The sequence below is a fragment of the Solea senegalensis genome, linkage group LG11, assembly GCF_019176455.1.
Source record: "Solea senegalensis isolate Sse05_10M linkage group LG11, IFAPA_SoseM_1, whole genome shotgun sequence".
Lineage (NCBI taxonomy): Eukaryota > Metazoa > Chordata > Actinopteri > Pleuronectiformes > Soleidae > Solea > Solea senegalensis.
This window is the reverse complement of record NC_058031.1, coordinates 24685209-24703600: the sequence shown is the minus strand read 5'-3', so window position 1 is coordinate 24703600 and position 18392 is coordinate 24685209. Positions and strand designations below refer to the sequence as shown.

At 43.0% G+C, this 18392-nt stretch overlaps 1 protein-coding gene across 1 annotated transcript in view; it reads right to left on the bottom strand.

The window, feature by feature from the left end:
* Positions 1 to 947: 947 nt before the first annotated feature.
* Positions 948 to 18392, bottom strand: part of slc2a4rg (SLC2A4 regulator) — a 37777-nt gene continuing 20332 nt past the window's right edge. Inside the window, exons 3-8 of the mRNA XM_044038431.1 lie at positions 14301 to 14401; positions 12767 to 12999; positions 8529 to 8629; positions 4927 to 5182; positions 2157 to 2269; positions 948 to 1575 (exon numbers count right to left, since the gene is read on the bottom strand). Of these exons, the coding sequence (XP_043894366.1) occupies positions 1464 to 1575; positions 2157 to 2269; positions 4927 to 5182; positions 8529 to 8629; positions 12767 to 12999; positions 14301 to 14401 (916 nt within the window). The 3' untranslated portion in view covers positions 948 to 1463. The remainder of the gene's footprint in view (positions 1576 to 2156; positions 2270 to 4926; positions 5183 to 8528; positions 8630 to 12766; positions 13000 to 14300; positions 14402 to 18392) is intronic.

Here is an 18392-nt window from a genome sequence, read left to right as displayed (position 1 = left end):
TCTGAGTAAAAACATTGTGGGATGGACTTAAAAATGGTTTCCATGACGACAAAGAATGATGAAATCAGATCTCAGTCTACAAAGAGAGACACCTAGTGGCCAACGGTATGTTTACAGGGAGCGCACACACCCGGAACGAGCCAAGTGTTTACAACTTGATAATATCTGCAGAGACTGCACAGACTGCAGAGACTGCACTGACTGACAGCACAGACTGACTGCACAGACTGACTGCAGACTGCACAGACTGCACTGACTGCACTGACTGACACTGCACAGACTGCACTGACAGACTGACTGCACCATGTTTAGATGCACAGTTTCATGGAGCTATGGCAGCAGTCTAAGACACTAAGACAGGCAGCCGGACAACTGGCTGAGTCTGACTCCGCCTCCACAGGTCAGCTGGTGCATACTGAGTGTGTTTCCTGCAGAGCGGTGACATGGATGGTGCTGTGGTTGTGTATGGCTCTTGTGGTGGCGGTGTGTGCAGTCTACACGCTGTCTCCTTCTACGTCCAGGTCAGAGAGACTGAAGGTCTGTGCATACTCTGCAAGAACCGTGACGTCTGACACGTGATCCGGGCAGAACTTCATTCTTGTCTGACTATTACGTGTGAAGTGGGCGTGGTTAGGACGTCCCAGCTGTTTCTCGTGTAGTATGAGATAAGTGTGTTCTTCTTTTTGTCTCCTGAAGACTGTTCTTGCAGAGCATGCACACCTTCAGCAGTAGTCTGACTACGCATGACCCAGGTACGTTAGTCCGACTAAGACCAGCTCCAGTACTTTTCTAAAGGTGGACTCGTTTTCTTTAAGGAGAGATGGAAACATGTTGCCTTTATTTTCTATATCTCTCAAAAATGTTTTCGTAAAATCAAGGGAAAACTCTTTGTTCCACTTGGTACCAGTTGTATGATCGGGTGCAAATAAACAGTCAATACCCAGTGAGACTGTAGAAGACAGTGATGTCATAGATTTGGTTTATAGCTTACACCAAACATATGAGATGTAAGTGATAATAAAAACTGATGTGCTGCAGCGCTCTTACCAAGCTAACCTGGTCCAGCCTCAGGAGTCAGGATCATCCTAGAAACAGGAGCTGACCTCACGCTCCAATAATGAACAAAAGCTTATCTGACATCTTCAAATTTCAGCTGTTAAAAATGGCAACAATCCAATCCGACGGTTCAGAATCCAATTGAGATTTTTTTTTGTCTTTATTTCCATCAGAGTGAAAATGTCTCAGTCTTAGAAAAAGTCTCCAAACCTACACAAAGTTTGTTTTTTTTCATTTTCTTAGTTGTGTTGGGAAACTGAAGAGAGAGAAGGAGAGAAGCCCCTGCTGGGATGGAGGAAGCCCAAGAGAACACCAAGAGCTCCATCGTAAAGAAACCCCCCCACAAACGCTCAGTGGAAGAGTCCGCCTCACATCACTCGGTGAGGAAGAGCTCACCTCACGGGGGATTAGTCGGTGAATCTCTGACAGGCTTTTTTCCAGCGACATGCTGTGCACCACATGTCTCTCTTCTCCATGCCGTACACCTTCCGGCACTTCTTTGCCTCCCCGCGGGGTTTCCTTGGTAACAGCAGATGTGACAGCATCAGGACATGTACACAGATGTTCAGACACGACAAGTCTTTTCTTTATGAGCGTCGAACATTTCTTTGGTGTGTCATGTCTTTATTTTGCCCAAATTTGAATGTCATAAATATGTGTTTCCTTGTTTTAGGGATGGGACGATAACACTTTTTGTATCACAAATTCAAGTATCATTCCACACCAACGTTGTTGAAGCTGCTGAGTCATTTCAAACACATAATTCTCCAGTTGTGTATCAAATGTTGAAGACATAAACAGCATGATTTGTATTTACATTTTTACCCTCTGATATCCACTTATGTTGACCAGTACTGGACCGATACTGATACCGATTCCCATCCCTACTGAGTTTGTGTTTCCATTTCTTTATGTCATTTTCTTTGTATCCACCTTGGACACAGTTGTGCTTCCATGTCCTTATTTACAATATATTCATAAACTATAAGCTCCCAGTGTTATTTAATCTCTTGTTATCATGTCACATCATTCAGTCAGTGTTGTTGGCTTTGTTGTGTGTTTGTTGTGTGTTTGTGTGCCACAGTGCTGCTGTAGTGTACCTGGTTCCTGGTATGGACTTTGCTGGTGCTGTAACCACAGCATGGTTCTTGTGAACAGTGGTGTGTGTGTTGGCTGCAGGCGGCCTCTTTTCACCCACGTGTGTCACCGGCCCCTGTAGACATGGAAGACATTTTCATTGTAGTGATATTGTTTATAAGGTTTATATATATATGTATAGCAGTTGAAATATATTCTTCAGTTCATGTAAGGGCTGAGACATGTAATGTTGTTTTAAACTAACCAGTGTCACTACTTCATGAACTGACAGTGGGATTATTATTATTATTATTATTATTATTATAATTATTATTATAGATAGATAGATGGATACTTTATTGATCCCGAAGGAAATTCAAGCATCCAGTAGCAGTAACATACATTGAACATACATTAGCGTTAACTTATAACACAGTAACATACGCTGACATTGACCTGAGATAAATGTCAATTTAAATGTGTACAGAGAAATCAAAGAAATGAAACCAAACATATGAAGCAAAATTAAACATTTGCACATAAATTAAACATTTGCGTAGAATTTAAATATGTACAGAGAAATTAGAAATGAGCAGGAGTTAAACTCTGAATGTTAAAATATGTGCAGAGGAATTCAACATTTGCATAGAAAATAAATATATAACTGTGTTAAATGTCTATACAAAAAAAACTATATACAAAATATAAAGTGACTAGAAATAAAATGTTTTATACAACCATAAACTGTATTAGAACTATAAAGTCAGTGCAGAAGTAAATGTAATGTTTTATACAATATAAACTATATTAAAAATGTAAAGTGACAGTAGAAGTGTTCATACAAGTATGAGAAGAACTACAGATGGGGATAAAGGACTGTGTACAATTAAATTAGGCTGTAAACAAAGTCCAGACAATAAAACCACTGGATCTCTTTTAGGGTGATTTTGTATTCTTTCACTTCAGTTTAAGATTCTCATTACCCTCATTAATCATATCATACTTCTGTATATCTGACATGCACTTTTATGTCGATACACAGGTTACATACAGTAACTATAGAGTTCTTCTATAGAGCTTTTAGAGTTCTTCTTCTCTGTGGTAGCTCCATCACCTGCTGTACCACATTCTTTGTTTCCTTTCCCATTTCACAATAAAACATACAGCTCAGAAATGTCATGTTTGTTTCATGCATATAAAACTTTTCTTTTCTTTAACTGCTTTTCAGATGCTTGCACTGGATCTTTGATCTTTGACTGAAGATAACAGGCAACTTGTTTTTAGTTTGACTTTTGCTGTAATTCGCTCTCTCTGACCAAAATAAAACAATCTTTTTTTTTCCCAATATCAGCATCTGCCCACAATGTCAGTCAGTGCTCATGACTGATGAACCTTGTTTACTGAGATCCCAACAGACTGAAGCCTTTCCATAGATAAGACAATGATATTAAGATGCAGCCAGAGTCAAATCCACAGCAGCTCAAAGCTCAAATAGCCACAAGCGGAGAAAGAGCAGGAGAACTGTTAGAATAAAAGTGAATGAGGCGTGAGACAGAGCCTCACTCACCGGGGCACCTATGAAAACAACAGGAGGGGGCTGCCGCGACACACTCATGACAGTCCCAGTCCCAGCACCACTATCACTGCCTAACCCTGCCAGCAGTGGGGCAGTGGCCTGGAACATGAACAATCACCCCACACCACAGCCAGGGGCAGAAACGTGCAGATAGAAACAGACAGGAGATTGTATCATTGATGAGGAAGCTATTTAGCTATTTTTTAATAAATAATAGTTTGTTCAGATACTTCTACATGATGATGATGATGATGATGAGTAAACCTGGGGTTAAAGCGGCCTATGCTGGATTATACCACGGTACCAGACTACAGCAGTCTTGTGTAAAGAGGTTTTGATTGTATTGTTTGTTAGTAATTAGAGACTTGTTTTGGTTATGACTTCTGGTTGTATGTCGTACATGTTGTTAGGTTGCTGATGAAAAAAAGCTCATTTCAAGAACATCTTTTATTTTCAGCTAAAATGTGGATTATTTCAGGGTAAATACATGTTCCTGTTCCTGCCAGAGTATACCAGCAGGTACATTTTATTCCCTGAGTATACTCTGGTTTATTCTGGGCAGGGGTTAATTTGTTCTGTTACACCTGGACAGGGGCGGTCTCCTGAGCAGGACACCTGGGACCAGACAAGTGCTGCCCACTGGTGTGTAATAAGGATTTCAAGAATCCCCAACTTTCTCTTTAATCTGAATTGTGCCATCATATCAACACTGATCACAACTTCTATTTAAAACTATTTCACAGGAAAAGAAACTTTATGTATCTATAAAGTCCAGGAACGAAAAGTGTAAGAAAGTTTCTCCTCGATGTGTTGTCAGAGGTCCAGACGTCATGTTGGCCAGCAAAGCTCCTGAAAAATGAACAGTACCAGTCTGCACTTTAAATCCAGGACGATTGAGCAATACATCACAGAACCTGACACACACAATATGTCTGATCCTTACAAAAGCCCCAGGGTGCAAACAGAGTGGACAGTGTCTCTGTGATTGTACACATTGTTGGAAGAGGTTTGCACACCGTGCACATGCTCAACACGACACAGACCTGGCACATGTACTACAGTGTGGTAACCCACGCCACTGACCTAACCCTCGGAATCAGTGGACAGCCGCTCATATTTGAAATCAGCACCACTGATCTCACAAAGACTCAGTGACATGTGGACTGCTTAGTGTGTTGTGTTGTGTTGTGTTGTGTTTGTGTATCAGAGTGCATTACCTGGTAAGCGTGATCAGTGCGAATGTGGCATAGTGTGGAGGGAGCTGACTGGCTGAGCAGTGTGGGGGCGTGGCTCATGTGTTCAGGGGGAGGGACATCTGTGAGCAACAGAGGGAACACTGGAGGAGGGCCGGCCGTGGTTGGGGAGGTGGGCGTGAGGCTGGACAAGCCCTCTGATAGACTGTCCATGTTGACCTCGATCTCTGAGTAGTAGAAGTCCTCCTCCCCGTCGCTGTAGTCCGAGTCGCAGTTTCGTCTGCAGGAGACACACACACACACACACACACACATTTTCTTTGACTGATGACAATGGGGTCAATGAACATCTCGTCTGGTCAGAAGGGGAGGGTCAAATTATATCATGATATCGCAACAGTAATTTGTGATCCATCCATTTTCCACCACTTTATCTTCTACACGAGGGTCACAGGGGTCACTGTGCCAATCTCAGCCGACATGAAGCCACAGGAGGATACAGTCCATGGCAGACACACACACGCGCGCGCGCGCACACACACACACACACAGTCAACACTTGACCTAAATGAACATTTAAGCTCCAACACACAGGTCACAGGTCAAGGTCACTGCTGAGCATTGCTTCAGTTTACCACACGCTCAGAAACAAAGTGGCCCACTCTCCACCCTGTGAACTCATGAAAGTGTTCAGTGAGTGGGTGCTGGGTGACTATAATTCACTTCTGTATTGTTCATTAGTGCTTCTGTATTTAACTTATTGTACTGAGGTCTGGGGCAATAGTTACAGGAATACGTCACATTCACTTTTCATAGTGAAAAAAAGGGCAGTTGGTATCATTTTATACAATTTCATTATTTTTACAGTCAAAATGATTAAAGTTTCACAACCTAGTTAACTACAATACAACACAAATAATATTTAGAGCTAGTAACAACCTACTACCAGCCAGTGTTCAAAATGAGTTCAGCCAGAGAGAGGGCGGGTTCACACGGTGAGAACCACATGTTCAAATATTCACACGTTCACATCAATGTAAAAAAACATGATTTTCACACAGTACAGGGACAGGACAACTACTGTTTGAGGGAATTGTGTCATTTATATTGTTGCTGATGGTTATTATTGTTGTTATTGTGTTATTGTTGTTGGTGGTAGTAGTAATAGATCACTCGGAGGCAGAGCAGGTAAAAAAGAAAGGGTCCAGGGTGAACACAAATATAAACTTTGAATCAAACTATTGTGCTACAGTATAAACAGCCTCTCTCCACGTGAACTGACCACAGCAGTTTGACTGATGCACAGCACAGCAGCACTCAGCATCTCTCTCTTCAGCTCCCCGACCACATCGTTATGTGACAGAGGAGGAGCTTAGAAAGAGTTTTTCCATAAACATGAATGCATGTCTAATAAAGTCCCTCTATGATGCATTATAAAATAATAATCATCAGTTGCAGCCCTATGTTTATGTCAATGCCAGAAGTACTCATATATTCTCACCTTTTTAAGAGAATAACACAAAATGAACAGATTCTAAAAAATAATCTAAACACATATTAAGATACTGAGTTAGGGAACACAGTGGTTATCTTTGAAAACCGAACATACAGAGTAACCTGGAGAGGATCTGTGTCGGAACCTTGTCCTCTAACTACGGGGGTCCCTCAGGGTTCTGTCCTGGGCCCTCTCCTCTTCTCTCTTGGTTCTGTCATTCACTCTCATGGTTTTTCCTATCACAGCTACGTCAGTCTTTCTTTCCCCTGGTCTGAAACACAAGTAGCAGAACAAATCTCTGCTTGTCTGACTGATATCTCTCAGTGGATGTCTCACCATCACTGAGACCACAACCATTAACCACACATCAAGACCCAGGAAAGGATTCTCCCACCACACACCTGACCATCACCCTCGACAACTCTGTGGTAGCTCCCTCTCATACTGCAGGAAACTGGGTGTGACACTTGATGACCATCTCTCCCTCCATCTTGCAGATACATGTTGCACAACATCAGAAGGATACGGCCTCTTCTAACCCAGAAGGCAGCACAGGTTCTGGTCCAGGCTCTTGTCATTTCATGCTTGGTCAACTGCACCTCCCTCCTGGTTCGTCTCCCTGCATGTGCCATACGACCTCTGCAGCTCATCCAGAATGCAGCAGCTCGACTGGTCTTCAACAAAATTCTCCCACACTACACCGCTCCTCCGCTCCCTTCACTGGCTTCCTGTAGCTGCTCGCATCCGCTTCAAGACGTGCATGTGTTCCATGCTACAAACAGATCCGGTCCAGCCTACATCCAGGACATGATCAAAACCTACACCCCAGCCCGCCCACTCCGCTCTGCATCGGCAAACCAGCTCGCTGCCCCCTCACTGAGAGGATCACAGAGGCATTCACAGAACTCGAGACTGTTCACCGTCCTAGCTCCCAAATGGTGGAACAAGCTCCCCATCGACATCCGGACAGCTGAAAGTGTCCAAATCTTCCGCCACGGACTAAAAACACATTTCTTTCAACTCTACCTCGACTAAGACGACGACAGACAAAAAAAAAAAGAAACCTAATGTAATGTAATGAAACCTAATGTAATGTAACCTAATGTAATGTAATGTAACCTAATGTAATGTAATGAAACCTAATGTAATGAAACCTAATGTAATGTAACCTAATGTAATGTAATGTAACCTAATGTAATGAAATGTAACCTAATGTAATGTAACCTAATGTAATGTAATGAAACCTAATGTAATGTAATGACACCTAATGTAATGAAATGAAACCTAATGTAATGTAATGGTCATGACACTCACCACTGACCATTTTAAGCACCACAATCACAAAATGTAACAGATATCCTTAATACACTACATTTACACTATTGTAAACCCACCAACTGCCTTAATGTTGTGAGTGTGTGAGTGGGGCGCTCCTTAACAGCAGAGGGCAGCGACAGCCAGTGTGCTGCAGCTCCACTGTGAAGTGACAGGAACCTCTCTCTCTGTCTGCCTCTCTGTCTCTCCCTCTGTCTGTCTCTCCTTTGGTCTGTCTCTCTGAAACTGTTTATACCTTGGAATACGCTCATATATCACTTCCTTTCTCTTGCAGTTAGTACGGAGCTTCCAGCTGCTGTCAGTGAAATCCTTCTGTTAAAGTCAGTGTTAAATAGCTCTATAATCTTCCAGCTGTCTGTGATTAAAACATACTGTTTGTGTGTATCACAGAGACAGTCCTGGAGCACAGAGACAGTCCTGTAGCACAGAGACAGTCCTGGAGCACAGAGACGGTCCTGGAGCACAGAGACGGTCCTGTAGCACAGAGACGGTCCTGTAGCACAGAGACGGTCCTGTAGCACAGAGACAGTCCTGGAGCACAGAGACAGTCCTGGAGCACAGAGACAGTCCTGGAGCACAGAGACAGTCCTGGAGCACAGAGACAGTCCTTTCTGCTTAGGTTTGTTTGTCCATGAATAAAATGCTCTTTTCAGCCTGTGACATGTCTTCCAACAAAATGACATGAAACAAAGTGAAAATACAAAAAAGGGGATGACTGTATGTCCCACCATGCCTGTTGTGTGGAGGTGGGCTGACTTCAGGAGACACTAAGTGTAGTGACGTGGTGGTGACTCACCCCAGGTGGACAGTGCGGACGTGTCGCTGGATCCCTGAGGAAGTGCTGAGGACCTTTTCACAGTTCTTCCACAAGCACTTAAACATCACCTTCATGGAGTTCTGAAGAACACAAGAAGAAACACACAACAAATGAAACACGACACAATGTGTGTATTTCTCACTTATTTCTCCTGGTGTGCACTCTGCTGTACAACATTACTGAGTATTTCAGAAGATGTTTCTCTGTCGAACTATCGACCATGATGTCTTTTCACACACAAGGTACCGGTCTTAACCACTGAGCCACGTTTTAAGCCCCAGATTACAATATCTACTGTGTATCATCTGTATTACATGCTTGAAAAACACTTATTACCTTTCATTTCAGATAATAACTTTTTATTTCTTTGGCTTTTTAATGTTCAATGAAGGATATTTAAGTGTGTTAGAAACATGTCATCAACAACCTCATAACCAGGACACAGTAGATAATATTTAACATGTAATATTAAGTGTATTTCATGTATTCATGTATTTGATATAATAAATATGATGATTATCAGTGCAACAGAGCATATCATGGGATGGCATCTGTCCCATCATGTATGGACCTGTATCAGTGCTGCTGAAAAGAAGAGGGTGTGTACACTTTCATTACCTTTTCACAGCCTGCAGAGAAGGAGGGGAGGAGAGAGAGCAAGAATGTCACAATATAACATGATTGCACTCATCAACAGCACAATGGATGGCGCTGTGGTTCTGTATGTTTGGTACGTATGAGTTGGTGTCTGCTGTATCACACGGCAAAGTCAACAACAACAAAAAGAAGCTTGGAGACTTGCTGCTCTGCTCCAAGGAGGTTAAACTGTCAAAGTCTACAGTCACCACATGACGTGAAGTTTCATTCAGCCTCCCATTGCTACTGTACACAACATCTACCTCCTCTCCTTCATTCTTACTTAACCTTGCGACGGAATGCTTCTAAACAGTGAAAACACTTTGACATTCTCAGTTGTTGCTATAGGAAGAATATGGAAGAACATAATCTGTCACTCACCACAGAGAGACATAAGCCTTGTCAGAGGCTTGTAAAAACTACAAGGTCCTTTCTGAAGTGTTTCTGAAGTGCTTCTCATCAAGTATGGCTGGGAATTACAAAGTCTTACTGCGTACGTTCTGTTTTGTTTTCAAGGTTAAAAGTTGAGGTTATGCCATCGAATGCAGCTGCGATAGCAACAACTGTCCCAAACCAAACATCACCCACAATCAGAAAACACAATACAGAGTAATAAAGAGTTGTGTTGTGTTGAATGAGGGCCGCAGTAAGACTCATTTAAATCACTGGTGTAGCGACATCTGTTCATAAATCTAAGTTTAATCATTATTATTATTATTATTATTCTTGTTATTACAAAGAGACAGTGTATTACATTAGTCCCTGTGCAGATAAGTTCAGTGACCAATTAAAATGTATGTCAACCATGCCTTGCTGTAAGAGACTCCCTCAGAACGCAGCTGCCTCCATCACAAAGCTACATTGTGCTACTTGTTAGCATTTCTAGTAAAAATGCTGAGTGATGGGAGCAGCTAGTGGGATGCATTCAAAGACCGTGGTAAATGTTATCATTTCTGTCTGCGTGGGATCTGCAGCGTCCTGAGATTAAAGGAGCAGTTTCAAGATACACTCAAGAAACCTTGAAAATGTCATCACTTCAGCAAACACATGAAGTCCACTCATTAACGGAACAGTTCAAGTGCAGGTGTGCAAAGTAATGTATAAGTACAGAATACTACTACTACTACTAATAATAATAATAATAATAACAATACACACACACTTTACAGAAAATAATAAAGATAATAAAAACAATAAAAAAGTTAAAACAGGACAATGTAATTATAGAGAGCATGCTGATTTGAATAGATTCGTTTTTAGTTTTGATTTAAATAAAAAGGGGTCGTAAATGATTTGGCGTTGTGAATCATCACTGTTCACGTGTGGTGAAGAGTAAATCAGCAGGGGGGGCAGACCTGACGCCGCTGCGAGCGTAACCCCCAACAATTTGGGATGTCCCGATTTTTCACTTCCGTTACGATACCGATATTGATCCAATACGATATCAGCATGAATCATACATACTTCAATGACTTACTTTGTAGTGTGGAATGTTAGAATAGGCTTGATCAAGTTGATATTACTTAAACAGAGAACAATAGCATGAGAAAAACTGACCCATTTATTATTAAAGGGGACATATTATGCAAAATCAACTCTTTAACCATTTTAATACTGATATTTGGGACTCTGGAGGCCCTACCAGTCGCCAAAGTGTGGAAAAACAATACTCAGTCATGTTTTCGTGGTTCCGCTTAGTGTAAGTATAGGCGATAAAACGCTCGACGTTGAATTCCCTGCGCTTATGACGGCAGCATGCGCATTTCACCGCGAATGTTACCGCCCCACCAGTACGTTTACTTCGCAAGCTCCACCTTAGCTCCACCTTGTCCCTGCGAGAGTGCAGGCGAGGGAGGAAGAGCGGTATTATGTCAACGCGGAGGGACAAGTGTGCTGTTGGTGGCTGCACAGTGGAGCACAGTGTTTTACAGAGGATTTTATATATGAAGCTAATGTGCCGGATAAAGTCAGCAAACGTGTGTTCGTGTGTTCGCACCACTTCACATCAGACTGTGGCCAGCGTCGCCGTATTTAGTCAGGGGACGTATTTCACCGACGTACAAACACACAAATTGTTAAGAAAAGATCACACAGAGCTCATAACTGACCATTCTGACACGTCCTAATTAAAAATATTTGTTCAGTACGTCCTCCATGACCGGAGCACAGACTCAGTCTGATACAATCACATAAAGCAGCTGTTTATGCAGCTCGCCACTGACGATCAGCGGTGGCGATCAGCGGTGGCGAGGTCTCCGGAGCACAGTCACCGGTCTAATACAGTAACATACAGCGGCAGTTTATGCAGCTCGCCGCTGGCGATCAGCGGTGGCGATCGGCGGTGGCGAGGTCTCCAGAGCACAGTGGCGGTCTGATACAGCAACATGCAGTTTATTCAGCTCGCCGTGCGCCGCTGGCGATCAGCGGTGGCGATCAGCAGTGCTGTTCCTAAGTGTTTTTAACTGATTTACAGTTGGACAGTGTTCGGCTCGATCCTTATGTAGGACGTCTCTTCCTGTGACGGCACTCTCGCTGTTTTCTGCGCACGCTGCCATGTTGATATTGTCAGAGAACTAGTGGAGGGAGGGGGAGACGAATAGAGCTGTAAAGCGCTGTAAAGAGGACAAATCAGAAACCCCCTGGAAGAAGTGGGTGTGTGTTTGCCTGTGTCTCATTTGCATATAAAGGGACCATGCACGAAAACCGAGCGTTCTGAAAGGGGCGGGTTTAGCAGGGTTATTGAACTACTATGATTCTTCATCCTTATGGTATTTTGACCAAAGCATGTCACTGACATGTTCATTAGGACACCAGGGAACTATTTTAATGGGGGAAATAGGGTATAATATGTCCACTTTAACTAATGGCTACATCAATTTTAACCTCCAACATAAGAATATTGGATGTTTTGTCATGTTAATTTCATACAGTCTATGGATCATTTCATCAGGAGGAAAGTACCAAGTGCTAATGGGGGTGTTTTCAGAGCACCCGTGTTTCACAGGTAACAGCGTGTCTTCAGAGAACACCCCCCTTGTTTTCTATTTTGGATTAGCCCAACCCACACAGGGTCCGGGGACCAGCCCCTCAGACGTACTTAGCTACGTGTGTGGAGCTTCAGGACACATTTAAAACACACAAAGCTCTTGGCATGGCTGCTTTTTGGGGTATAATTAACAAACAGAGGCTGTTGAAAGTCGACAGGTGGCGCTGGAATTAATGTTGTTTTAGCGGCTCGCCTCAGGATGAGCTAGCGCGGTGCTAACGGCTAGCTGGCGCTCGCTAGCGCTTCGTAGCCTCTGATTTCAGAGGTTAAAGAAAGATGTTTAACCTCTGAAATAGCAGAAGGGACTGTTGTATCGGAGCGCTTATATCGGAGATTTTAGAGGCACTCCGATATAATCCGATATCAATATCGGATCAGGACATCCCTACATTCTAGCAGTCTAGAATCTAAGAGAAGCTGAAGAAATTCAAACGAGGAAATTGAATTTTAAATTTTAATTTAGTGAGACGTGAAAATCTGAAAATGTTTAATAAATGACATTATAATAAATCAAAACACTATGGACTCTCTCTACCTTTCGCTTGCGAGGTATTGGCTCCTCAAACATGAAGTGTGTGCTCTCTGTGATGTCCTCATTGACATCGTCACCTTGGGACGAGATCAGGAAGTTCTTGTTGTTGTCGTTGGAGAGGGGCGGGGACGGCGTGGAGGGCACCGATTGGTCGCTGGCATCCCAGCTCCAGTTGCCGCTGGTTGAGCTGCTGTAACTATCTGATAGCACCTCTTTCCAAGCCCTGCTGGCTGGTTCTGGAATTACATTTAAAAGAACATACACTGATTTCAGATTAATGGTAAAACAATCTTTGAATCTAAGGGAGGAAATAATCGGTCATTTTGGCCCACAAATCATTTTAGTAGACTTCGACTTCTTGACAAAAACAATACATACAATACTTGATAACGACACTGGCTTGACCTTTGCTGTGGTTAAAGATTGCATTTGCACAGGAGATTAATCTATGACAATAACCATATCCTATAGGAATGTAAGGAGATGAATCTCTGTATGTAGCAGCACATTTCGATAAAGTAAATACATTTGAGAGCTTATAAATGAAGAAAATCAAGTTACACAACGATATAAATCCAAGTTTATGTTGACACCTGTGCTGTGCTGAGTGTGTGGTGTGGGATACATAAAGGAAAAGACAAACATTTTTATGCAGCTTGGTTAACCCACATCACCTCTGTGCATCACTCGCGTTAAGATTAGCTCCTCCCAAACCCACAGCATCCTCCTGATACAAGACTGCTGAACTTAAATTGCTTCAGATTTTATTGATTTATTTACTTTTCCTCCCCAGTCTTTAACATCTTACTTTACTTTTAAAGTGGAACCTCTATTAGCCTCTGTGGATTTCTGAGTAATGAACAAAACTATCCAATGATGTTTCTTCTTTTGTAAGTTAAGTTGTGTTGAATATCTGTCTAGTGCCATTACATGCTCGGACTCCATCCATCCATGAAATTCAATTGTAGCTGCATGGTGACAAAAAAGCAGCTGACTGTGTGATTGTGGATGAGTGAGTGACATGTGTCACGTGGAGCTGATAGGCTGGATTAGCATTGTGTGAACAGCTTTAATATTAAACTGAATAGACATATACAATAAATAAAACATTAACAGGACTTAGACCATCTAATGTGGTTGCCATGGCGATGGCAGCCATACTTCAAACAGCAAAAGAGACTATACTGATGCAGTGGAGGCCGAGCAGCTGGTATTACATTACATTATGTTACATATCATTTAGCAGACGCTTTTATCCAAAGCGACTTACAATGGAATTGAGACCATGATGTCTTTCGCACACAGGGTACCGGTCTTAACCACTGAGCCACTCCACACCCTCAGAAAAACACTGTAAAGAACAGTGGTAATGCTACCTCTCATGTTAACATGTCAACATCAAGTGAGTGGCCATGAGTTTTCCTTCTTCTGTGTCAGTGACATTATTCTAAGTGGACATCTGGATATATTTAGCATGTAAGGTCAAAGGTCAGTGGTCAAAGGTCAAATGCAGCTGACACTGTGGCAGTGGTGTTACCTGTAGATGCAGATGAAGGGTAGATCACCAGAGGGGATGTGGACAGTGAGGTCAGGACAGTGGCAGCCATCACCTCCTTATCAGCATGACCTGAGGGCTTCCTGCAAACACAAACACGTGCACATCATCCCTACGTGTCACCTCCAACCCACCATCAATCAAATCAATCAATAAACTATTAACTAGGGCTATAAAGTCCCGGTCCACTGGTCCATTTATGAGTCCATACGTTCTGGTTCCAATCAAATTCTGATAAGTCGACTTTTTGCAGTGTTCATTTCATACAGTCGATGGTTAATTTGATTTCATCTGGAGGAATGTATCAAGTGCTAATGGGGGTGTTTTCAGAGAAACCCCTTTTCACAGGTAAAAGCGTGTCTTCAGAGAACACCCCCATTGTTTTCAGTATTTTGGATTAGCCCAACCCACAAGAGACAGACAGACTAAAGAACATCCGGTGATTTTATTTCATGTTGCACGACAGTCAGTCGTCCTCTAACGTGTCACAGACGTCGCAGACGTCACACACATCACAGACATCACAGACGTCACAGACATCACAGACGTCGCAGACATCGCAGACAGACATCACAGACGTCACAGACATCACAGACGTCACAGACATCAAAGACGTCACAGACATCACAGACATCACAGACGCCGCAGACATAGCAGACGCCACAGACATCACAGACATCACAGACGCCGCGAGACATAGACACAGGAAAGACATAGACATCAAAGACGCCACAGACGCCACAGACGCCAGACGCCACAGACATCACAGACATCAAAGACGGACAGACATCACAGACGCAGACATCGCGAGACATAGCAGACGCCGCAGACATCACAGACATCACAGACGCCACAGACATCAGACATCACAGACATCACAGACGTCGCAGACATAGCAGACGTCACAGACATCACAGACATCACAGACGTCGCAGACATAGCAGACGTCACAGACATCACAGACATCAAAGACGTGACAGACATCACAGACGTCACAGACGTCGCAGACATCGCAGACGTCACAGACATCACAGACATCAAAGACGTGACAGACATCACAGACGTCGCAGACGTCGCAGACATCGCAGACATAGCAGACGTCGCAGACATCACAGACGTCACAGTGTGGCAGCGTTTTACTAAAATAGAAAAGTTTGGCAGCAACAGTTTTCATATCACAGCTCGATTACAAACATGACATATCAGTCTAATAATCGTTTGATAACCACAGACGCCGCTGAGGTGCAGCTCCCATTCATCGATTTTGAGTCAAAATTTCAGGGCCGCAGTCGACCGAGGATTTCTTTGGTTGATTACAGTCCGACTGTTTACACAGACAACATGTGTTTGATATCAGTTTAGTCATCACAAATAAGAATGTGGTGTATCTCTCCACTCTCTTTGAATAAAAAATATTTATGAACCTCATGACACATAAGAAAGTGTGGTTATATGAGACACTGTGCAGCTCTGCCTTGAGGAGCAGCTCACTCTCAGTATAAACATGACAACCAGTGGGAACATGAGGAAAAGATTATTTTAGGTACTTTACAAAGACTCATACAATATCCTAAAAATGTACTTGCCACTTTTTGACAGCTTTTTCTTTTTTAGGAAAACCACTCCCTCCCCACACCAAAGTCTATAAACTGTGATTTTACATCACAGCAGGTCTACTGATCTACTGCTGTCTAGCCACCATGTCGTCGGCGGCTAAAAACGATGATTTTCTCTATGGACTATGGCTGCATTCTTTTTACTAGCTCTCATGCGCTACAGTCTGGAATATTTGCATATTTGACAAATTACAAAGATGCTGTCTAAAACTGTCAGACCACAACAGTGCTGTAACTATAGGGACTGCTTTTTGAAATAGCAAACTTAAATTAGCTACTTAGCGTCTATTATCCAGTTAGAAGTAATGAAAGTGCTTTTTACTGGATGCTATCAAAACTTGATACATTTCATCACGTAAGAATGTATAAAGCACTGGCAACGAGTCGATTGTGGTGAATTTCATTATGAGGATAATTGTGAATGGGGGATTGTTCACAGATCACAGACTCATTAATGCTGTCGCACTCACAAACAAACAGTCCCAAATGATTTAAGGAGAAGCCTTGGCCTGTCCAATTATTCCAGGATCTAATAATGTTAAAGTTGTTCTTTAAAATGTTCACAAACCAAAATGATGTCAGTGGTACAATAACACTATTTGTTTCTCTCTAAATTGTAAGGTAAAATGTGTAAAAAGCCATTTTGTATGAGTTTAAAGCATATTTTTACAATCATCACAAGTATGTGGGGAGTCACAGCCGGTCTACAGCCATCTTAAATGTATTCATACTGACCAACTTGACATCAGCACACATGTATGAACGAGTTATTTCTCGTTCTAATGAAAACGCGACTGAAAGCAAAAGTAATATCTTTGCTCTTGTTTGATTTTGCACTCCTCACCTCTCTTCATGCTGTCCTTGAGAGTTAAACATGCGGAAAAAAATATGCAAGGCACGGCCAAGAACTCGCCCACACACACATGCACACACTCACACACACACTCACACACACACACATGCACACACACACACATGCACTAACTCACACACACATGCACAAACACACACACACATGCACACAAATACACACACACATGCACGCACACACACACACTCACACACACATGCACACACTCACACAAGCACACACACACATGCACACACTCACACACACATGCACACACTCACACAAGCACACACACACATGCACACACACATGCACACACACACACACACACAGACATGCACATACACACCTCACACACACACACACACATGCACACACACACACACTCACACACATGCACACACACACATGCACACACACACACACATGCACACACACACACACACACATATACACACACACACGCACATGCACACACACACACACTCACACTCAGACACAACTACACATGTTGCACAAACTCACACTCACACACAAACACGCACACATGCACACACGCATGCATGCACATGCACTCACACACACATGCACACACATGCACACACTCACACACATGCACACACACACATGCACACACACACACACACACATGCACACACACACACATACACACACACACGGACACATGCACACACACACACGCACACACTCACACACACACACACACACACACACACTCACACTCAGACACGCACTAACACACACACACACGCATTACAAACTCACACACTCACACACAAACACGCACACACATGCACACACGCACTCATGCACATGCACACACACTAACACACATGCACACACTCACAAACACACATGCACACACAAGATAGAGCCGTTCAGAACGTGAAACGCAGTGTGGTGAGCAACCGTGCACTGTGCAGTAAACACATCCCAATGCTGTAAAATGTTACATGCACAAACCAACACAAAACACACAAGACAACCATTGTGCACACACACAGACAAAGATACACATGGTCTGCAGCTTTAAGAGGTCCATGTCCCGCCCCCGGACTTCTCCACTACACAACCAGAGTAAACTGGTTTGAGGCATTGCTCAGCCAAGCCCTGAGCCCTGGCACAGATCCACTCAGAATCTCAGAGCGCACACTCGCTCACTCACTCACTCACTCACTCACTCACCCACACATACTTCTGGAGTCTGTGTAACACTTTATATCAGCCAGTGTACGTGCGAGTGGTCACACACTCATGTGCCGTTAGATGCTATTAGTTTGTTGTGCGACAAAAACAGAGAGAGAGATGTTCACTGAAACATCTCAAAATACAGGCGTGTGTTTGGTTCAGGCCTTTCTCATGTTGTGGGGACCAGTATCTGTGTGTATTTGCTTGACTTGTGGACAAAGACAACATCATGAAGACGGGTTTTCTGGTTGTATGAGATGCTGCCACACAGTCAGTGCTGAATGTGCTTTGGAGGAGCAGCTGGACACATGGTCGCTTGCTCTCAGGGTAAACATGACAACCAGCGGGAACCAGAGGAAACTAAATATTTGAGTTACTTCACTAAAGGCTCACCTAATA